This window comes from Salmo trutta, chromosome 39, assembly GCF_901001165.1.
Source record: "Salmo trutta chromosome 39, fSalTru1.1, whole genome shotgun sequence".
In the NCBI taxonomy this organism is placed as follows: domain Eukaryota; kingdom Metazoa; phylum Chordata; class Actinopteri; order Salmoniformes; family Salmonidae; genus Salmo; species Salmo trutta.
The window spans coordinates 5,947,852-5,970,885 of NC_042995.1; the positions used below are offsets into that span (position 1 = coordinate 5,947,852).

Consider the following 23,034-nt stretch of genomic DNA (forward strand, 5'->3'; position numbering starts at 1 on the left):
GCGCCCGAGATGCAGGAAAGAGGAGTGTGTTGGGTGAATATGTAAAACAAAAAAAAGTACAGGTGTTGTTTCTGCAGGAGACACATAGTGATGTGTTGAATGAACTCGATTGGGGGCTCTGGTGGAAAGGGGCAAGTGTGTTGAGCCATGGGACAAATCTTAGTGCAGGGGTGGCAGTCCTTTTTGCACCGGGTCTGTCCGTAAAGATTTGCTCCTCAAAGGAGGTGTGTAGGGGTAGGCTGCTTGTTGTTAAAGCAGAAATTAACAACATGGGTTTTGTCTTTATAAATGTGTATGCGCCTAATACAGGGAGAGAAAGAGGGATTCTATTTGGGAGTCTTAGACAGGAACTCTCACAGGTAGCGCCTGAGGAGACGCTGGTGGTCGGAGGGGACTGGAACTGTACAATGGATTTTACAAAAGACAGAAATGGGGAAGAGCCTCATTCAGTGTCAGTGGGAGTGTTAAGGGACATCATTAATCAGTTCGACCTAGTGGATGTTTGGAGAACTAAACATCCGAACACAAGACAGTATACATGGGTGAAGGTTTTTGGGGCTAGGGTGAGTGCAGCCCGACTTGATCGGTTTTACATGTCTAGGAATCGGAGCAATAGGCTGTTGGGCGCTGCCATTCTCCCAGTGGGGTTTTCCGATCATCACATAACCATGGCTCGGCTGTCTATTTCACCAGGGCCCCGGCAGGCATCCTATTGGAAGTTCAATGTAAAGCTCTTACAAGATGCCAGGTTTCCAGACCTTTTGGGAAAGGTGGGGGCAGCGAAGAGAGGAGTATGAGTCTCTGAGTCAATGGTGGGATGTGGGGAAAGTCCAAATTCGTCTTTTCTGTCAACAGTGCACAGCTCTCTCATCCTCAGAGGCTAGGAGAGTATTGTATTAGTGAGATGGAGGTAGAGATTGTGGGGCAAGGCAATGTAGGCCTCCAGGCTAATTTAGCCGAATTACGTAGGGACCTGGGCAGTTTTTTCCAGGTTAAAGCAAAGGGAGCACTTGTAAGAGCTAGGTTCTCCATGCTCAAGGAGATGGATGCTCCCAGATCCTTCTTCTTTGGTTTGGAAAGACAGAGCAGTGAAGCCAAGGGTATGCATTGTCTACGGCTGTCTGATGGGCGGGTGACCTCTGTGATGGGTGAGATGCGGGAGCGGACTGTGGAGTTTTATACTGAGTTGTATAGGGCAGAAGTGTGTGATTCTATGTGTCCTCAGGTCTTGTTCGCAGGACTCCCTAAGCTCTCTCTGGCACAGAGGGATGAAATGGACATTCCTCTGTTGTCCCATGAACTGGCAGAGGCCGTAACCCAGATTTCCCCCGGTCGTGCACCGGGGGTCGATGGACTCCCAGCGGAGTTTTATACAAAATTCTGGGGAATAATTGGATAGGACTTCTTTTGCGTGTTGCGTGAATGCGTCGGGGTAGGAGAGTTGCCGATGAGCTGCCGTCGGGCGGCTCTGACTCTCCTGCCCAAAAAAGGGGACTTGTGTGAACTTAATCTCTCTAGGGTCGGCGGGACGAAATCGTCCCACCTACGTAACAGCCAGTGGAATCCTGTGGCGCGTTATTCAAATACCTTAGAAATGCTATTACTTCAATTTCTCAAACATATGACTATTTTACACCATTTTAAAGACAAGACTCTCGTTGATCTAACGACACTGTCCGATTTCAAAAAGGCTTTACAACGAAAGCAAAACATTAGATTATGTCAGCAGAGTACCCAGCCAGAAATAATCAGACACCCATTTTTCAAGCTAGCATATAATGTCACAAAAACCCAAACCACAGCTAAATGCAGCACTAACCTTTGATGATCTTCATCAGATGACACACCTAGGACATTATGTTATGCAATGCATGCATGTTTTGTTCAATCAAGTTCATATTTATATCAAAAAACAGCTTTTTACATTAGCATGTGACGTTCAGAACTAGCATACCCCCCGCAAACTTCCGGTGAATTTACTAAAACTTTACTAAATTACTCACGATAAACGTTCACAAAAAGCATAACAATTATTTTAAGAATTATAGATACAGAACTCCTCTATGCACTCGATATGTCCGATTTTAAAATAGCTTTTCGGTGAAAGCACATTTTGCAATATTCTGAGTAGATAGCCCGGCATCACAGGGATAGCTATTTAGACACCCAGCAAGTTTAGCACTCACCAAAGTCAGATTTACTATAAGAAAAATGTTATTACCTTTGGTAGCCTTCCCTGTAGCTCAGTTGGTAGAGCATGGTGTTTGCAACGCCAGGGTTGTGGGTTCGATTCCCACGGGGGGCCAGCACAGAAAAAAATGTATGAAATGTATGCATTCACTACTGTAAGTCGCTCTGGATAAGAGCGTCTGCTAAATGACTAAAATGTAATGTAAAAATGTGTTCTTCGTCAGAATGCACTCCCAGGACTTCTACTTCAATAACAAATGTTGGTTTGGTCCCAAATAATCCATAGTTATATCCAAATATCCTCTGTTTTGTTTGTGCGTTCAAGACACTATCCGAATGGTAAAGAAGGGTTACGAGCACGACGCATTTCGTGACAAAAAATGTCTAAATATTCCATTACCGTACTTCGAAGCATGTCAACCGCTGTTTAAAATCTATTTTTATGCCATTTTTCTCATAAAAAAGCGATAATATTCCGACCGGGAATCTTTGTTTAGGATAAAAGACGAAAGAAAATAAAAGCATAGGGTCGACTCGTGCACACGCCTAAGCCCATTGTCCTCTGATAGAGCACTTGCCAAAAGCGCTAATGTGTTTCAGCCAGCGCCTGGAATTACATCATTCAGCTTTTTCCCGCCTTCTGAGAGCCTATGGGAGCCGTAGGAAGTGTCACGTAACAGCAGAGATCCCCTGTTTTGGATAGAGATGATCAAGGAGGGCAAGAAATGGTCAGACAGGCCACTTCCTGTAAGGAATCTTCTCAGGTTTTTGCCTGCCATATGAGTTCTGTTATACTCACAGACACCATTCAAACAGTTTTAGAAACTTTAGGGTGTTTTCTATCCAAAGCCAATAATTATATGCATATTCTAGTTACTGGGCAGGAGTAGTAACCAGATTAAATCGGGTACGTTTTTTATCCGGCCGTGCAAATACTGCCCCCTATCCCCAACAGGTTAAGAACTGGAGGCCTGTGGCATTACTCTGTGCGGACTACAAGATATTTGCCAAGGTCCTCTCTAACAGACTGAAGTCCCATTTGGACTCGATAGTACATAAGGACCAAACATATTGTGTACCGGGATGCTCAATCACAGACAACTTGTTCTTAATTAGGGACATGTTGGACTTGTTGAGAGGTTCTAATGTGAACTTTGGACTGGTCTCTTTAGATCAAGAAAAGGCTTTTGATAGAGTGGACAATGAGTATCTGTTTAATGTGATGTCTGGTTTTGGGTTTGGGAAGAGTTTTTTGACCTGTGTGAAGCTGTTGTATGCTGGGGCGTCATGTATGGTCAAGGTGGGAGGGGGGCTCAGTAGGCCAGTCTGGGTGAGACGGGGCATTAGACAAGGATGCCCTCTATCTGGGCAGTTATACACATTAGCCATTGAGCCTTTTTTGGGACTGCTACGCAGGAGACTGCAGGGAGTGTGCTGGACATGCATGGATGTGGTGATAGGCATAGCAGTGTCAGCATATGCAGATAACGTTTCTGTGATGGTCAGGATATGCAGGCACTAGAGACTAGTCTGAAGGTGTACGAGGGAGCTTCTTCAGCTAAGGTGAACTGGGGCAAGAGCAAAGCTCTGTTATGTGGGGCATAGGGGGATAGGGCCCCTCCTCTGCTTCCAGGGGGTTTGCAGTGGGGTTGTGAAGAGCTTAAAGTGTTGGGGGTGTACCTGGGCTTGGAGAAGTGGGTCAGGAAGAACTTAGAGGGGCTGTCACAGGCAGTGGTGTCAAGACTGGCCAGGTGAAGGTGTCTCCTGTCCCAAGTGTCATATAGAGGGAGGGTGCTGATAATCAACAACCTGGTGGCATCTTCCCTGTGGCATAAACTGGCTGTCCTCAGGGGGTCTGGAGGACTTGTTAGATTTTAACACTCCGAGCCTGGGGGAGTTTGAAGGGGTGGGAGGTAAAGCCCTCTACAACCTCTGCGTTAAGGTTAGGAACATTAGGAGCCTAACAGGAGTGAAGGCACATCAGTGACAGGGGGTATGTGGGGAGGAGAGTATGGTGGGTTTTAGATGGAGGGGGCTCTACAAACCTCCAGTACCAAAGAGGTCAGGGGACCTCCAGTGGAGGGTTCTTCATGGAGCCCTGGCCACTAACAGCTGGTTGGCACGGGTTGAACAGGGAATCGGGCAGGGGTGTCCTTTCAGTGTAATGAAAGAAACTGTGATTCATGTGTTTTCTGTGTGTGCCAGGTTAATGTCACTAATGTCTCTGTTGGAATGTCTGTGTGAGAGGTTGGGGGAGGTTTTTACTGTTGGGGTGTTTATAATGGGATACAGGTATTCGATTAAGGAGAAGGCCAAATGTGTTTTGTTGAATTTTCTGTTTGCTCAGGCGAAGAAGCTATTTGGCTAACAAGGAGGAACAGGGTCAAAGGTGGGGGGATAACAGACCCTTTACTATTGTTTAATGGGATGGTCTCTGCGCACCTTAGGGTTGAGTTTGAGTCCCCCCCCCCCAGTTATTCCATAACAGATCACTGTGACGGGTTCAATCTTCGCCAAGATTAAAATGTGTTCTCTCTCCCACTTGAGTAAAAGTCTTAAGTGGTGACAGGACCCAGTCCAGAGAGACCGAAACAGCCTAATCCCTCTCTCTTTCCAGATCTTTTTATTTCTGTCTATTTAACATATTTCTTCTAAAAACTTCTGATAATAACAAGATTCATGAATGGTTAGGTTTTCACTCAAACACTTATTTGAAAAGTCTGCCGAAGTTTGACAGATGGATGAATCTAAAATGTACATTTCAGTTTTCTATAACCACCAATCAACTCCTGTCGTATTCAATCCATTAATACGTCGATAAGACAGAGTTCATTACCATTCCATTCCCCCAGCATGACTCACTTCAATGCACATTAACGCACATCAACAGATAGGAATAATCAACATCTAAAATGTCAAATGGGATTTGCGTCGGCTCCAATCTGAAAGAGAACAACTGACTTTTTAGTTCTCCTCCTGCTGTGAGACTGGGTTGTCAGTTATTCATCACTGTGGTGAGACTGGGTTGTCAGTTATTCATCTCTGTGGTGAGACTGGGTTGTCAGTTATTCATCTCTGTGGTGAGACTGGGTTGTCAGTTATTCAGCACTGTGGTGAGACTGGGTTGTCAGTTATTCAGCACTGCTGTGAGACTGGGTTGTCAGTTATTCAGCACTGCTGTGAGACTGGGTTGTCAGTTATTCAGCACTGCTGTGAGACTGGGTTGTCAGTTATTCAGCACTGCTGTGAGACTGGGTTGTCAGTTATTCAGCACTGTGGTGAGACTGGGTTGTCAGTTATTCAGCACTGCTGTGAGACTGGGTTGTCAGTTATTCAGCACTGTGGTGAGACTGGGTTGTCAGTTATTCAGCACTGTGGTGAGACTGGGTTGTCAGTTATTCAGCACTGCGGTGAGACTGGGTTGTCAGTTATTCAGCACTGCGGTGAGACTGGGTTGTCAGTTATTCAGCACTGTGGTGAGACTGGGTTGTCAGTTATTCAGCACTGCTGTGAGACTGGGTTTTCAGTTATTCAGCACTGCGGTCAGACTGGGTTGTCAGTTATTCAGCACTGCTGTGAGACTGGGTTGTCAGTTATTCAGCACTGCGGTGAGACTGGGTTGTCAGTTATTCAGCACTGCTGTGAGACTGGGTTGTCAGTTATTCAGCACTGCTGTGAGACTGGGTTGTCAGTTATTCAGCACTGCGGTGAGACTGGGTTGTCAGTTATTCAGCACTGCTGTGAGACTGGGTTGTCAGTTATTCAGCACTGCTGTGAGACTGGGTTGTCAGTTATTCAGCACTGTGGTGAGACTGGGTTGTCAGTTATTCAGCACTGCTGTGAGACTGGGTTGTCAGTTATTCAGCACTGTGGTGAGACTGGGTTGTCAGTTATTCAGCACTGTGGTGAGACTGGGTTGTCAGTTATTCAGCACTGTGGTGAGACTGGGTTGTCAGTTATTCAGCAATGTGGTGAGACTGGGTTGTCAGTTATTCAGCACTGTGGTGAGACTGGGTTGTCAGTTATTCAGCACTGCTGTGAGACTGGGTTGTCAGTTATTCAGCAATGTGGTGAGACTGGGTTGTCAGTTATTCAGCACTGTGGTGAGACTGGGTTGTCAGTTATTCAGCACTGCTGTGAGACTGGGTTGTCAGTTATTCAGCACTGCTGTGAGACTGGGTTGTCAGTTATTCAGCACTGTGGTGAGACTGGGTTGTCAGTTATTCAGCAATGTGGTGAGACTGGGTTGTCAGTTATTCAGCACTGTGGTGAGACTGGGTTGTCAGTTATTCAGCACTGTGGTGAGACTGGGTTGTCAGTTATTCAGCACTGTGGTGAGACTGGGTTGTCAGTTATTCAGCACTGTGGTGAGACTGGGTTGTCAGTTATTCAGCACTGTGGTGACATCTGTATTGATCAACCCTTTATTTATCATCCAATACACAGTCTGTAACGACTCAGCCTCTGGCTTTCCAATAGAGGAAATAACAAGATACCACTATGGTATATTAAGGACTGGCACCTCTAGAACACACGCACATACACATACACATACACACACACACACACACACACATACAAAATCGTATTATTTTAACCAACCTCAAATCCAGTATGATACACCCAATGGTAAAACCAAACATGGTGGTGACCAGCATGACTTTAAGATGATTCATGACAGACAACTTCCATCTGTAACACTATAGCCTAAAGGTAATAATGGGTAATGTGGGGTGCTTTTTCTTTATCAATATTCAGGTGACGTGCCTGTATCCATCGTCTAAACAGTCATTTAGATTCTCTGCAGCACAGATAAGAGGACACGTAGCGTTGGCCTCAGAGCCTCAGAGCCTGGGCCCAGTCTGGACTGCAGCAGGCCCACAGCAACCCATTAAAGCCAGTGGAGGGGAAAGCCATTCATCAGACCGATATAGAGGGGAGGTGAGGCAGAGGCAGCTTGGATTTGTTCAATGGGGATAAAGGCGTGGTTAGGAGTTAAGGGAGGGAGATTGTGGGTGGGGGGAGGGGGGACATGGGGAGAATATTGCTGTGGTTGGTGACAGTCCTGGCTTTCTTTTGAGAGTGTCATGGGCGTACATCATGGACCATGAACCATGCACACACTATAGACCTACACAATGTTGCAGCATGTTGTACTGGAAAACCCTTTTTGAACTGATGTAAGTTCCTTTAACACTGTCATTTAGTCTAAAGGACCTGAACTGTATGAGCAAATCATTTTTGGTTTATAGTAGCCTAACATTTATAGTCCAAGTTATAGCCCATAAATATCATGGTCCTCACTGCTGAATGGGCTAAAAAAGTTCCAATGTCCCCAACAACAACAATATCAGCAACAGCAGAACTACCTTGATGCTATTTATCAAACAGGACCGTGTTTCCACAATAATGACAGAGTCCCGCTGTCTCTGCTATTCTATGCATTGTTTAGTAAATACAAATAGCCACCCTGGATAGGCCATATCTGGAAGAAATGTATTTGATTTAATGTGTCCCATTCAAAGCAATTTGCAACTGGGAGAGAGGGACATCACAAACATGAATCACTGAGCCATTTGGAGAGGCTATTCATTTAACCCATCATACTTGTTTAACTGCCATCCTCTTCGCTGACTAGGCTACTGTTGTGGACGGACATGACACTCCCTGGTTCTGTCGCAAATGGCACACTGTTGGCACCCTATTCCCTATTTAGTGCACTACATATGGGACCCTATGTGCCCTGGTCAAAAGTAGTCCACTATATAGGGAACAGGGCGCCATTTGGGACACAATCCCTCAATCAGAAGAGGAAGTCAGCACACTGGGAGAGATTCTAAAAGGAGAAGAGACTGTGATTTTGTGGATGTTCATCCAGTCTACCTCCCTCTGGTGGGCTGTCTCCTTAAGATGGAAGGTAGCCTAGCAGTTAAGAGTGCTGGGCCAATAACTGAAAAGCCGCTGATTCGAATCCCCGAGCCGACTAGGGGGGAAATCTATCGAAGTGCCCTTGAGCAAGGCACTTAAACCTAATTGCTCCTGTAATTCGCTCTGGATAAGATCATCTGGTAAATGACAACAACAACAAAGCAACACACAGAATATTAGAATAGACTTCTTTTAAATGTTAACTGGTTCCATATATGAGGAGAGGGTGACATTGGCCATAGTTCTGATCACTGATTGAGATGGTCTCACCTTTTCTAGGCCTACTAGTTGCACATAGCTTATGACTTCCGTTCAAAGATTCCACAGCCATATAGACTACCAATAGAAATATCCATTATTGAAAAAGAAAAGATTCCAGTGTGGCTTTTTCTCGTTGAGCTTGACCCTGCTCTCTTGTGAAGATAGATATGGAACTCAAGTTCAACCATCTTGCTTGCCTCAGTGTTGGGAAACGATACAATGTCGCCACTTAGTGGTCAATTCTTCAACTGTCACCAGGCAAAGCCAAGAGAGTTTAATACAGGTTATCTTTCTAGAATTTATAAGTGGTGCTTCAAATAAAATATTAATGGCCCCTTTCGATTTCCCCCACACATATGAACACATTTGTTTTCTTAGACTCAGTTCTGAGAAAAGGCATCAAAAAATGAAGGACCTAGGCTAGTTTTGTTTAACTAGGCAAGTCAGTTAAGAACAAACGCTTATTTACAATGATGGCCTACACCGGCCAAACCCGGACAACACTAGGCCAATTGTGCACAGTTATATGGGACTCCCAATCACGGACGGTAGTGGTACAGCCTGGAATTGAACCAGGGTGTTTGTAGTGACGCCTCAAGCACTGAGATCCAATGCTGCCTTAGACCGCTGCGTCACTCGGGAGCCCCTACTCCATTGTTTAGGGATATGTTTTTCCTCGTAAAATAACTTTGTATACAATGTAGGTTAGGCTATATCTTCAAATAATATTGTTTTAAAGTAATGTTGCAGCCATGGAAAGTCATCCCATGAGCAATGGAGACATTACATATAAATATTCTGCTAATTGCATGTGAAAATGTCATGGGATGTATTTGCTCTATTTAAATTGTTCCTCTCGTTGGGCACAATTTGATTGTGCACATCTGACAGAGGGTGGCTTTAATTGGCATCAATTTCTAACATGTGTAGGCTACCATCTTTTTGTTTACGTACAAAAAGACATTTCCGACAGAGGGCATTGTAGAGTTGTATCTATGATGTAACAGCACCATCTCCCGTCTCTGTTGTTGTACGCCCCGAAAACACAGCATCAGCACCAGCGCGCCAACACCACCAGCCTGCCTGCTTTCTGTGCATACTTAGGTTACCTGCCTCCGTTCCACCATGAGGTTTCCATGACAAAGAAAGCGGCGAGACTAGGCCTCCATTCCTCCTTCTCTGTCTCATTTCGCGCAGTTATGTCTTTGGTTCGCGGCTCCCTCTCGCCATGCCTGCGGACCGCCTGTACCTGCTTTTCTCGCTGGTTGTGATCTCCTGCGGGGATGGTGTTGTAAGGGCGGCGCCGGAGGGTGGTGTCCTCGGCGGCCAACCCACGCTGCTGGCCGCCGAGGACAATGCCATCGCCACTGTCCCAGACGGATCCATCACCGGCCAGACGGCCCTTTATCAGGTTCAGACTCGGTCTGCCCTAACACCAGGTACAGGACATGTTTGCGGTATATTTGGGTTGGGCTGCGGGTTTGAGGGCCTGTCCAGCATGTTAAAATGGTGGGGAGAAAATGTTCAGTGTGGAGAGAATAAAACAGTGGGCATGATAACGGAACTGATAATAATTTCTCATTGATAATATCATATAGGACGATATAGGATGATGATATTAACCTATATGATATTTTGTGTATTTATCTCACTCAACATAGGCTACAACAATAATACATGCAAATGCCTCGCAGGAATACAATGATGTTTTAAAACAATGTACACAATGATTGAACCGTTATCAGTAAACCTGTGAACACCGGTTTTACCAACGTTGTCTTCACGTATTGTAGAGCATCCTACACATTCAATATACATCTTCCTAAGATTTATGACTTTCACTGCAATATAATAGTCTGGCCCCTCGACAGATTCCCCTGGCAGCTAATCGGATTTAGTGTTATGATTTCATTTGAAGGTTTTCGAGATTAGGGGATTATCTGTATGGCCAGTGTGAAACTGTGCTTGTAATGATCAGGGTTTTAATCCTTAAGTACAGCACGCTCACACCATATCTGTTTCACCATTGCCTTGCTTCAGAAGTCCTTTATTTAATTGACTAAGCCTCATCATATTAGTTAGAGTTATTATCATGAGTAACTAGGATTAGATTAGTTTAGTAAACAGATTGTAGTCTATAAATAGGCTACATTTGCTCATTGTTGCTGTTGTGAAGCAGTTTTGTCGGGATAGCCTTGTATGCTAAATAGGGCCTGGCCTATAGCATCTGTATGTGTGTGTGTGTGTGTGTGTGTCTGTGTGTGTGTGTGTGTGGAGGGAACATAGTCTGACACTGCACAATGCCTCTCACAGATGCTACAGCACTTTGATCTATTTTTCATTACCTCTCACAGATTCAGCTCTCATCACATTTTCATGTGCAGTTAAAGGTTCCTGAGATAATTCATAGAGCTGCCACTGAATCTGAGGAGAGACTGTTTAAATGGGATCCCTGCATTCACAAAGCCACACACCGGCATACACCTTCAGATAAACCTTCGAAAACACCTTTAAATGCACCTCCTTGGTCTTTTAGTGTAGTCTTGTCTCTTTGTATGTGGCTTTGTAAATGAGTTGTTCCACCACACAGGTTGTGTTCTGCACTGGTACATTCTATGATCATACATTAGTGTTCTGCAATTCTAGTGTAGAAAATCAGCCATACAAACAAAGGTTTAATATTACTTTGTCATTGCAATACACAAACAGCCTTACTTCCTGCGTCTCACTTCCTGTGTCTCCCCAGAGCCGCCCTTTGCCCTGAGGGTCCTGGTGAAGGATCAGGTGACCCGGCGGCGCCTGGGCGGGGCCCAGGTGGAGGTGTTTGTCAACCACACCCTGAGTAGCCAGGCCCTGACTGGGGAGAGGGGAGAGGTGCTGCTCAGGGTCCCCTACAGCCTGGGCCTCAGCCTCACCGTTGTAGCTAGCATGGAGGGATACGTCCTCACCCCGCTGCCCTGGAGGACCACCAAGAGACCCAGTGAGTAGCACTGTGACAGTCTGGTCCCACCTGGAGGAGTCCCTGAGAAGCACCCAACCAGCTGGGTGTCGGGTGTGGCTAAATTCTAGAGTTTAAACTGGGATAGTTCACCCAAGCTACTAAATGATATAGCTGTTTGTTTCCTTTCCTTTTAAGCATTGATTTGACACAATGAGCAAAATAAGGTGTTCACCTACTGTGTCACATAGCACATTAGCGTCAGTGTTTGTTTTTGTTTTTCCGTTGGAGCAAAGCACAATTTAATGCCGTACACTACATTAATTGTATTGATTTCTTACTGTCAGAAGCAGGATGCACTCACTATGTATTGCCAGAGAGTCTGAGGCAAGCGTTTTGTGCTGAAATGTAACACCATAATGCCATGTCATATCTAGTGTCAGCTAATTGCAGCTGTATTGAATAAGATGTTAAGGGGACTCTGACCACCATTTTGACATGCTATATTTAGTAAGAGGAGACTGCTGCTCTTAGGGCTGCTCTCTCTCTCTCTCTCTCTCTCTCTCTCTCTCTCTCTCTCTCTCTCTCTCTCTGTCTCTCTGTCTCTCTATCTCTCTCTCTCTCTCTCTCTCTCTCTCTCTCTCTCTCTCTCTCTCTCTCTCTCTCTCTCTCTCGCTCTCTGTCTCTCTCTCTCTCTCTCTCTCTCTCTCTCTCTCTCTCTCTGTCTCTGTCTTGAATAAGGCAGAGCAAAGGAGAGAAAGAAAAAGAGAGAACAGAGAAAGAGAGAGTGAACAGAGAAAGAACTGATAGAGAGGTGACTGGTGGTACAAGCTATGCTCTGCATCTAAAGCCACCTCCCTTCTCTCTCTAATCTTACACGCAGGACCATAAAAAGCCCTTTTCAATGACGCCATCTACTGGTGGCTTTGTAGAAGTACAGGAACATGACACACTACAATGGGACCCTTTTTGAAGGGTGCAGCTCAATAGTGTCTAGTGATTTCCTGATTGGAATGTCACCTGACCTGACCTCATGTGTGTTACAGTATTCTCCTCAGTGACCTTATCGCTGCTCCCTCAAAACCAAGGCAACATCTGGCTGTTTGACGACTCCGTGCTCATCACTGGGAAGTTACCTGGTATGTGCACGCATCTGGAAACTGTCACTTGAACGTAACCCTAAATGTGATGCAACATCTTACTCTTTAAACAGTTTTAGTCTACTGTGGCAGAAGTGCTTTGGTAGAGGGAATTAACTCCATCTTGTCCTTTTGTTCTTATTTTCACAGATATCTCCTACCAGCCCAGCGTTCAGTTCCCCAAGAGTCACCTGATGCTCTCAGACGGCAGAAACACCTCCACAGTGATGGCCTACCTGACCGTGCCACAGCGCCACCTAGGCAAGGACTGTGTCAACTGCACCCCAGGCATCATTCACAACAAGTCAGGTGGGCTCAGCAAATCGAATACATGCAGTGCACCAGCAAATGGAATTGAGAGGTATTGATACATGAAAGTAAGCGTTGAACACTTCCAAGATTGAGGAATACTTCAAGATTCTGAGCTGAAGTAGCCCTCGGAAAACTATTCATTTGCTGAAAACTATTCCTCTTTAACGGAGTGTTTGTAGAGCCTGCGTATTTTTAAACGTTGGACATGTTGTAATTCTCTCCCGTGTGTTTGTATGTCACAGGAGGTTGGTGGCAATTTAATTGGGGAGGACGGGCTCGTGGTAATGGCTGGAGCGGAATTAGTGGAATGGTATCAAATACATCAAACACTTGGTTTCCATGGTTTCCATGTGTTTGATGCCATTCCATTTGTTCCCTTCCAGACATTATTATGAGCCGTCCTCCCCTCAGCAGCCTCCACTGTTGTATGTGTGTTCAGTGTTCAGGAGTGTTGAGTTGCGGGCGATGGCAGCGGTCAGCACTCTGCTGTACTCTGGTGGTCAGGAGGTCCAGGTGAAAGGCCCCATCCAGATCTCCCTGCCCCTGGCACACACCACCAACCTGAGGCCCTCGGACACCCTCCCTGCCTGGGACTTCAACACCAAGACAGGTGGGGAATATAGCTACTAGAGAAGTTTGTGGTCATACGCACATCCTTAAAAACATACAGTGGGTGCTGGTTTAATAAAGAATACTTGTAAAGAACAGGAAGGCCAGCACACTGTTTATGCTCCCAATTCACCTCTTTATTGACAATGTTTCGATCCAAACTGGATCTTCGTCTGGTCAAAACGAAGATGAAGATCCGGTTTGGATCGAAACGTTGTCAATAAATAGGTGAGAATTGGGAGCATAAACAGTGTGCTGGCTTTCCTGTTCTTTACGAATAAAGCTATTAGCGCAACAGGACTAGGACTGGAACTCAACCTACCTTAGCAACTTGTTCTTTGTTTACAAAATACTTCCTGTGTTCACTTACTTTGTGGAACTGGAAGTATCTGCCTGTGTCTTCTAAGTTTTACTTCATACATTTTCCTCACAATGTTTCGTCCTCCAGGTGCTTGGGAGAACCAGGGTCTGGGGATAGTGAAGATGGTTGGAGATCATCTGGTCTGGACCTACATTGCTTCTCACCTGGGTTACTGGATCGCTGCACCCCTACCCTCCTCCAACGGTATAACGATTGTAACGGTCCAAAATGAAGTTTTCATGAATTGAATGTTACAAATGAACTAAATGATGGAGTCTCACTCTCAGTATTGTCTTCAAACATGTCTTACTATCCTGGAGAACATATTGACCACGATCAACATAATATAATCAACTCATCTCTGTGTGTACCTGTCTAGGTTATATGGGCCATGCCAGCTCAATGGAATTCCTCTCCTACCACACCTACCTGCTCATAGGAATCCTGGGTGGGACTCTGGTTATAGTCTTGGGGTTTCTGGCTGTGCTGCTGTGTCAATGTGGGTAAGAGACCAACCTAATTAACTAACGTTACTGATCGTGTGTCAACTGCAGCTGGAAATATCACAGATGGGGGCGTGTGGGGCGAAGGGGGTTGTCCAAAATATTTACAGTAAGTTATACAATTTAAAACATTTGAATGGCCAGGATTGTTCTACTAATTGTTGACACAAATGCTGATTATATGAAGTTAAACGTGCACATAACAAAGATCCCCCAAAAGACCCACTGTGTATTGACTACCTTCTCTGCTTCTCAATCAACCCACTGTTTTGACTGTCAGCGATTCAGGTTCCGCTCGTGGGCCGAGGAGGAGGAGGAGAGCACGGTTCTCTAAGCTGTCCGCTCTGAAGAAGGACCAGACCACCTCCACCCACATGGAGGAGGGCCATGCCATGATGTCCTTCCACCCCGGAGACAGAGCCCACGGCCTGGCCTCGCGCAGCGTCCAGTGTGACTCCTCCACCCCCAGGCACAACAAAGCCAACTACAACATCTATGTGGAAGACCCCGCCCTCCTGTATGAAAATTTGGGGAGTGGGGCCAAGGGACCCCAGGCATCACACCACTACGTCAACAGTGAGGAGGTGGCCAGGCTGAGGGAGAGGTCCAGAGAGGAGCAGAATAGAGCCCACCTGGGTGGAGGTGCTCAGCTGCTCCACCTTTACAACCAGCCTGTGGCCATCCTCCAGGCCCCGGAGCGCTTCAGCAGCCAGGGTGGGGAACAGCAAGGATCAGGCTGCAAGTCGGCCACCTTCCCCCGCAACGGAGGAGCCTATGACACCCACTCCCACTCTGAGCAGGGCGGTCAGGACAGCTACACCCAGACCCTCCCTAAGAACCCCCACCATGCCCAGGGAGCCAACCCCCAGCAGGGCAGCCAGGACCAGCCCCAGGCCCTGGAGACCACTCCCCAAGGCCCAGGCTCTAATCCTGGTGCGTGGGGCCGTTACAGCAGCCTCCCGGAGTCCTCTGTTTCCGTCCCCGGTACTCTGAACGAGGCGGCTGGAATGAGGGCATTCAGCAGTGGGATGGGGGGCCCCAGTGAACTTCAGGGGATATCAGAGCGTACACTCCTGGAGCTGACCCGAGGCAAGGCCTCGTCGCCTCACCCCAGGGCCTGGTTCGTCTCCCTGGATGGGAAACCAGCCGCCTCGGTCCGCCACTCCATCATAGAGCTCCAGGGACGCCACCCACGGCCCCCCAGCAGCAACGACACCAGCCTGGACTCTGGCGTGGACATGAATGAGCCCCAGCAGAGTGTGAGGGAGGCAGAGCGAGAGAGGCCTTCCATCCGGGGCTCGTTCCCCCACCACAGCAGAGGGCGCTACAGCGAGGAGCAGGACCTGAGCAGCAGCGAGAGCGGCACCACCGCCACCTGCACCCCTGAAGACCCCTACCTGAGGAACATTCTGGACGGGAGCAGCGGGGCCATTCCCAATATCCCGGAGGAGCGGGACGGGATGGACACGTCCAGTGCACAGGAGGACAGTGAGTCGAGGGGGACACCGCCCCCACGCAGGCTGAGGAAGGTGAGGGAGAAGGGGAGGGCCGAGAAGAGAAGCGCCAGGCACCATGTCAGAGAAGAGAGGCCTCTGGTCAAACGGAGCTAAGGCACTGCTCACCAGAGATGGACTGGGAAAGAACTTAGTACATTACCAGTCAATTCTGGAAGTGTATTGACATTATTGGCGTTCAGTAGTTAATGGGCTTTTTTCATGTCCAGTTGCATGATCAGTGCTTCTTCCTTAATTGGCTGCGATGGTTACAGGAACGTTGAATCTGTCAAGAAGGGATTGAGTTTATTGTTTATTGTTTTCCTATAGGGGTCGTACATTGGCGGATGGCTGAGACAATGTACGGCGATGTTAAAGCGTTTTCTGTGGTTTGATGGATGTGTATGCTCCAGTCCTTCTAAAAGGAATAGTTAGATAGATGCTAGTGCGACACAGCAGTAGTATGGCTTCAGATCGTCTCATTCCTGGCATCTGCATCAAAGAAGATGCGTTCTTTACGCTGCCTGCGATGAGGAATTAGAGATACTGTATAGAGAGATAATGAAGGGTAATTAGGATAGAGGGCTGTATTGGGCTGAGCCGATGAGATCTGGCAGCAGAGACGGACAGTGATACAGTCCTCCTGTACAGAACACTGACACTTACCCACCGTGATTGCCTGCCTTTAAAGGAAATCAATATTAACACCATTGCCTGCTCTGCTCACAGTGTTTAAGACTGGCTGTACCCAGCCATCTGTCTATCGCTCTGTTTATAAACTAGACACTGATTCACAGCTGTCACTTTAAGAGGTCATCTTTACACCTCTATTAAGGGGAAAATACCATATTTCTTTGAGAATGCATGAAAGGTAAAAAGTAAAATGTTGTGTATGAAAAAGAGGAAAGTATGTGTATATGACTTGTAGTGTGAAGACAATGGAAAGGATGTCTCTTCTTAGGGACATTAAGTCTGAGGGATACTAATCCAGTCATGTATTACTTTAACGTATTCTTCTTCAAATAGTTACTGTTGATGTTCAATGATTCCTGTTCCACGAGCAGATCTTACACAACACATCTCTGTTCTTACATACAGATGGAGTATGGGGAGGTGGTCAGTCTAAAAAGCACAGAACACTTTCATTTGCCTGTTTGTGATGCATTGGAGCACAATTGGGAACGATACACATAGTATAATTTGATTGGTTAGAACCCACTGCAATGAGAACGTAATAAGCGTAACATAAAACACTCAAATAAATGAAAGCACTCAAATTTATGTTGCTTTTTTTGTTGTTGTAAAAAGTGAGGTGGTATTTCAAATTAACACAAACTATATTACTGTGATGGACTGATACATTTGGAGAAGCACACAATCTCCTCCTGAAAATGATCTGACAAGCGATATCAGTCGTCCTGCTGCTAAATTTGAAACATCATTCATATTTTGCCCTTATTTAGTCTTCCTCATGGTGTGACATCACACAAGCCAGTCCTTCAGTGTGTATGAAGATAAATACTGTACATGAATAGCTTTATTTGGTATGTACATACTCAAGCATATGATCTAGTATGTGTGATAGTGTATTTTTATGTATGTATGCATACATCGTCCTATCCTTTCTCAGCAACTGCGAAGAAAAATGTTCTGAGAGAATGCTTCTCAGAGTGAAGAAGAAAGATATGCTTTTTTGAGCCATCATCACTATTCATAAACCCAAGCTTTAGTGTATGTGCTTTACTTCGGGGGTTTGTTACATTATTGTATGTTCGCTTTGGTGCGATGAATAGGTTCAAATGTGATCTGGAGTGTAAAAAGCTTGACGACGTAGCAACTTGTACCTTCTAAATGTAGCAGCGCAAGTTATACACCTGACGAATGCAGTGATGATTTATGAAGCTTCAAATGATTGAATGCTGAACATTTTGTTGTTGTTGTCGCCACTGATGAAGGTTATGAAAAACAAGCTGTTTCAACCGTTGGAGAGTTGTATAAAGTATAGTATGTAATAATATTACTCAGAGACAAAACAGACCCCACTGGCCCATTCTTTTCAAAGTGGCCTTCACTGAATGTATTTCCTTGTATTCATTTCATTGTAATGTAGTGTATTTCTACTGTCCGTATTCATTTAACATTAACTGGCATTCAGGCTTTTGAAACGGGCATTTCTTGTGTTGATTACGTCAGTATGTTACAGTAGTGTGATTAGTCTGCCTTTTTGTGCACTTATCAATGCCTAAGTCATAAACTCACTTGATACCAAGATGATGCATGTCTAAGATTTATTCAATAATAAATGTCAACGGAATGAAGTCAGAATAACTATAAAAATTTGCATTGACAACAATTGCATAAACAGCTTTATAATGAAGACCGCACAGGGTCTGTCCATAAAATAACAAAATAGATTTTTGGGTATTTACAGTTTGGGTCATTTGCTATGGCATCTGCATACTTTGTCCATTCCAGCATGACTATCTAGTGATCAACTACGGCCTCGTAGTGGCCCTTAGATTCCCTAGGCTCCCCAGTCATGGACACCAGCTCAGAGGTCCCAAGCTCCTCCCCCTCTCCCAGTGGGACACACCGCCCCAGCAGCCTCCTCAGAGCCAGCCGGAACTCCCTCGACGCAAAGTAGTACACAAACGGATCAAAGCAGCAGTTGAGGCTGTTGATGCTCAGCGCTAGTTTATAGTATCTGTACAGGCTCTTGCCCTGGGCATGGAAGACTAAGTGCAGGCCATGAAGGGTGATGGTTGGTAGGTAACACACCACAAAGCACAGGGTTGCCAAGGCGACTGTGGTCTGAGCCCGTCGCCTTGACAACACTTCCCTCTTACCGTCACTGCCTTCAGCTGCCGTCGGCAACGACCTGTGCAGGCCTCTCGCCACGGCAACGTAACAGCTGACCAAGACGGCTAACGGCAACACGTAGAACATCAGCAGAACCACTAGGAAGTAGAGATAGGCTACTGATTGGTGAAGGAACAGTTTACGCGGAAGCACGTCGAAGCAGGTCGTGATGTTTAGCTCGACGACCCGGAGGGTGAGGTCACGGCGGAGCAAGGGCGTCTGAATAATCAGAACAAATGCCCAGATGAGGACGCAGGCGATGGTGGCTCTCCGGGCGGTGCGCCAGTGTTTGGTGCGTAGCGGGCGTACGACACCGCAGTAGCGCTCGAGCGCGATGGCACAGGTGGTGAGGACGGAGCAATGCATGTTGCAGTTGAGGGCTGTGGTGGTGAGGCCACAGAGGGCAGCGCCCCACGGCCAGTCATTACCCCACAGGTGGTACAACACCTGAGAGAGAGAGAGAAAGAGAGGGAGAGAGACGGGCTTAGTGGTCATCAAATATTAGCTATGTCCAACTAGAAGGGAAAAGTTTATGGAGAAACGTAGTGACATGTGACAGCAATAACAGTGCAGATTAGTTGTAACAGGTGCCAGAGTGTCAGAGACAACCTTGTACATGGCACTTATGACTGCGCTGTGTGTTACCTGTAGTGGCAGTGACTCACCTGTAGGGGCAGGAAGGCGCTGTAGAGCAGGTCTGCCAGCGACAAGTTGATGGCAAACACAGACGTGGGAGTATGGCGTTTGTAATGGACGTTCAGCAGCGCTACCAGAGACAGCAGGTTGCAGGGGGTACTGCACACAAACACAGACAGGTAAATAACAGGCACAGCCACGGTCATCACAGGACTGACCAGCATCTCCAGGGTGGCGTTGTTGACCCCTCTGGCCACCGCTACTGAGATGTTCATTGTGACTGACCACAACAGTAACTTGACCACAGCAACAGGGGGAGTCGACCAGGGTGACCGGTCCTGTCACTTAGGTTGGGGTACAAGCATTACTGGGAATGATAAGGGAAGAAAAGAGAGTGTTATACATTTCATTTGAATACACCAAAACCACACTATGTTAGAGGAAGTGAAAGATATTGGTTAGGTAACGAGATAGTAGTGTTGTTGAATGCAGAAACAGTGTGATGCTAATTCATCCATGTGAAAGACGAACAATGTCTTCCCCTCACACTATACTAACGCTAATGTAGTTTCACTATTCACACTGTGACTAAAACTGGAGAAAGCCCCTGATGTTCCTTTTAAGGGGTGAAGTTATTGTAATGCTCACATGGGACTTTCCATCATGCCTATTTCACACCTGTGTAAGTGGAAATACAAATTTGAACAGGAAATGTACTGTCATAAACAGCTTGAAGTGAAGTTAGTTACTTTTTCCTATTGACATATTATTTTTATTTTGCATTCATGCCTTCTACATGCTATTGACCTATTGCTCATTACAGGGTTTCCAAAACTCGGTCTAGGGGGCCGTGTAGTTTTTGCACTACACAGCTGATTCAAATAATCAAAGCTTGATGATTAATTAGTTATTTGAATCAGATGTGTAGTGCTAGGCAAAAAAATCTATGTGCACCCAGGGGGCCAGGAACAAGTTTGGGAATCCCTGATCTAGTACAGGGGCTCTCCAACCCTGTTCTTGGAGAACAACCCTCGAAAGGTTTTCACTCCAACCCCATTTGTAACTAAACTGATTTAGTTTATCAACTAGCTAATTATTATAATCGGGTGCTCTAGATTAGGGTTGGAGTGAAAACCTACAAGACTGTAGCTCTTCAGGAACAGGGTTGGAGTGAAAACCTACAAGACGGTAGCTCTTCAGGAACAGGGTTGGAGTGAAAACCTACAAGACTGTAGCTCTTCAGGAACAGGGTTGGAGTGAAAACCTACAAGACGGTAGCTCTTCAGGAACAGGGTTGGAGTGAAAACCTACAAGACTGTAGCTCTCCAGGAACAGGGTTGGAGTGAAAACCTACAGGAGAGTAGCTCTCCAGTAACAGGGTTGGACTAAAAACCTACAGGACGGTAGCTCTACAGAAACCTGGTGGGAGAGAAAACCAACAGGACGGTAGCTCTCCAGTAACAGGGTTGGAGAGACCAGATCTACAGTACCAGTCAAAGGTTTCGACACACCTACTCATTCAAGGGTTTTTCTTTATTTTTACTATTTTCTACATTGTAGAATAATAGTGAAGACATCAAAAATATGAAATAACAGATATGGAATCATGTAGTAACCAGAAAAGTGTGAAACAAATTGTATATTTGAGATTCTTCAAAGTAGCCACTCTTTGCCTTCATGACAGCTTTGCACACTCTTGGCATTCTCTCAACCAGCTTCATGAAGTAGTCACCTGGAATGCATTTAAATTAACAGGTGTGCCTTGTTAAATGTTAATTTGTGGAATTTCTTTCCTTCTTAATGGATTTGAGCCAATCAGTTGTGGTAGGGGTGGTAAACAGAAGATAGCCCTGTTTGGTAAAAGACCAAGTCCATATTATGACAAGAACAGCTCAAATAAGCAAAGAGAAACGACAGCCCATCATTACTTTAAGACTTGAAGGTCAGCCAATGCAGAACATTTCAAGAACTTTGAAAGTTTCTTAAAGTGCAGTCGCAAAAACCATCAAGCGCTGTGATGAAACTGGCTCTCATGAGGACCGCCACAGGAAAGGAAGACCCAGAGGATAAGTTTATTGGAGTTAACTGCACCTCAGATTGCAGCCCAAATAAATGCTTCAGAGTTCAAGTATCTAAATCAACTTTTTTTGTTGTTGTCATATGCACAGGGTGCAGTTTCGCTACACCTGCAATAACATCTGCTAAACACGTGTTTAGAGAGAGAATGCCAACAGTGTGCAAAGCTGTCATCAAGGCTTTGAACAGTCTGAAATATTACATACATGTTTTACATTTACATCATTTAGCAGACGCTCTTATCCAGAGCGACTTACAGTAATGAATGCATACATTTAATTTCATGCATTTTTTTGTACTGGCCCACCGTGGGAAACGAACCCACAACCCTGGCGTTGCACACACCATGCTCTACCAACTGAGCCACAGGGAAGGCACATACATTTTTATTTGTTTAACACTTTTTTTGGTTACTAAATGATTCCATATGTGCTATTTCATAGTTTTGATGTCTTCACTATTATTCTACAATGTAGAAAATAGCAAAAGAAAATACAATTTAAATAAAACTTGAATGAGTAGGTGTCCAAACTTTTGACTGGTAGTGTAGTATTTTACTTTTTAGAAAAAATGTTGACTGTTGAGGAAGCTTGCTGATAAGAATTTGCACCATTTACGCTGCACCCTGTGTATATGTCAACAACAAAAAAACGTTGATTTAATTTGATCGCTTGAAGTAGGTGGAGCTGTGAAGCAGCATTGTGAAGTTTATGAATTGTTAGATGAAACCTCACTCTGATTTTCCACTCTGATTTCAATAATTAGGTTTCCATCCAATTGGCAACAGATTTGCAAAGTAGTATTCTCAAACCCGCATAAAGAAAATATGCGCATTTTCCCACCAGTGGAGTGTTTCCACCAAAGAGACTTCTTGGCGGATATAAATCAGTGCGTGATGACGTAAATGATCAAGCGTTTGTAATAGATCTTAAAGCAGCATGATACATTGTGTCAAGAGTTTTTAAGGTACTTGCTGCCTGCATGTAGACAATATCACCATAATCCAGCACCGAATTTTTTTTTAAGTGCATTGAACATGATCCTTTCTGCCGTTTGACAAATAAAAATAATCTCGATTTTTTTTTTGTCCATAATAATCTCACCATGTAGGCTATACATGCTCTCTAGACAACAGCGCTATCTGCGCCCTGCTTGCTGTTGGATAGAGCGCATGTGCCTATAGCAGAGCGAGCACACTCGCTATATAAGGCAAACAATTGTGTGAGAAGCCCACCAGTAGAGTTAAAAATGTGATGGAAACCCATTTAACTTGTATTTTTTATTCGGTACATGGGAATTTAACCGCAAATTGTATTTTTATGTGCACCACGTCATGACGCGCAGCCTTTTATCTGCAACAAGTCAATATGGTTTTTATGCGCAGTTTCGAATATTCGCCTGAAAATCTGTCGCCAATCGGATGGAAAACTAGCTAGTATCACTGATTTAACAACCATAGAAATAAAACTGTGACCAATATTTAAAAATAACACTTACAGCTAACATCTCCATGGAAGAACATTGATTTGTAAAATCTAAACTGATTAATGAAATGTATTGCTGGTGACTTACCTTTATGCACATGTGATGCGCACTGTCATTGCTGCTACATTCAAGTGTGTAATCAGCAATACCACACAGGAAATGTGGTAGGAATGATTTGTTCTGTGTCTTGCCCAATGCCGTTAGTTCGCTATACAAGGGTGCATGCTGTTGACACGTGTGGTGA

At 45.3% G+C, this 23,034-nt stretch overlaps 2 protein-coding genes across 4 annotated transcripts; one reads left to right on the forward strand and one right to left on the reverse strand.

The window, feature by feature from the left end:
• Positions 1 to 9,391: 9,391 nt before the first annotated feature.
• On the forward strand, positions 9,392 to 18,003 carry LOC115179362 (protein FAM171B). Of its 2 annotated transcripts, XM_029740798.1 has the most exons (9): positions 9,392 to 9,818; positions 11,126 to 11,359; positions 12,364 to 12,456; positions 12,607 to 12,765; positions 13,208 to 13,378; positions 13,826 to 13,942; positions 14,118 to 14,186; positions 14,293 to 14,350; positions 14,522 to 18,003. In XM_029740798.1, exons 1-9 carry the CDS (start codon positions 9,608 to 9,610, stop codon positions 15,849 to 15,851), a joined length of 2,442 nt encoding a protein of 813 aa, XP_029596658.1. In that variant the 5' UTR covers positions 9,392 to 9,607; the 3' UTR covers positions 15,852 to 18,003. The 2 variants fall into 2 exon arrangements, with proteins under 2 accessions (XP_029596658.1, XP_029596657.1); XM_029740797.1 differs by lacking the exon at positions 14,293 to 14,350 and having other exon boundaries at positions 12,607 to 12,766; positions 13,206 to 13,378; positions 14,118 to 14,241.
• Positions 18,004 to 18,008: 5 nt separating this feature from the next.
• LOC115179363 (P2Y purinoceptor 8) lies at positions 18,009 to 23,034 on the reverse strand. Of its 2 annotated transcripts, XM_029740799.1 has the most exons (3): positions 22,878 to 23,034; positions 19,259 to 19,596; positions 18,009 to 19,040 (listed from the first exon to the last, which is right to left on the reverse strand). In XM_029740799.1, the coding sequence occupies exons 2-3, from the start codon at positions 19,502 to 19,504 to the stop codon at positions 18,219 to 18,221; spliced, it is 1,068 nt and encodes a 355-aa protein (XP_029596659.1). In that variant the 5' UTR covers positions 19,505 to 19,596; positions 22,878 to 23,034; the 3' UTR covers positions 18,009 to 18,218. The 2 variants fall into 2 exon arrangements, with proteins under 2 accessions (XP_029596659.1, XP_029596661.1); XM_029740801.1 differs by lacking the exon at positions 22,878 to 23,034 and having other exon boundaries at positions 19,259 to 20,386.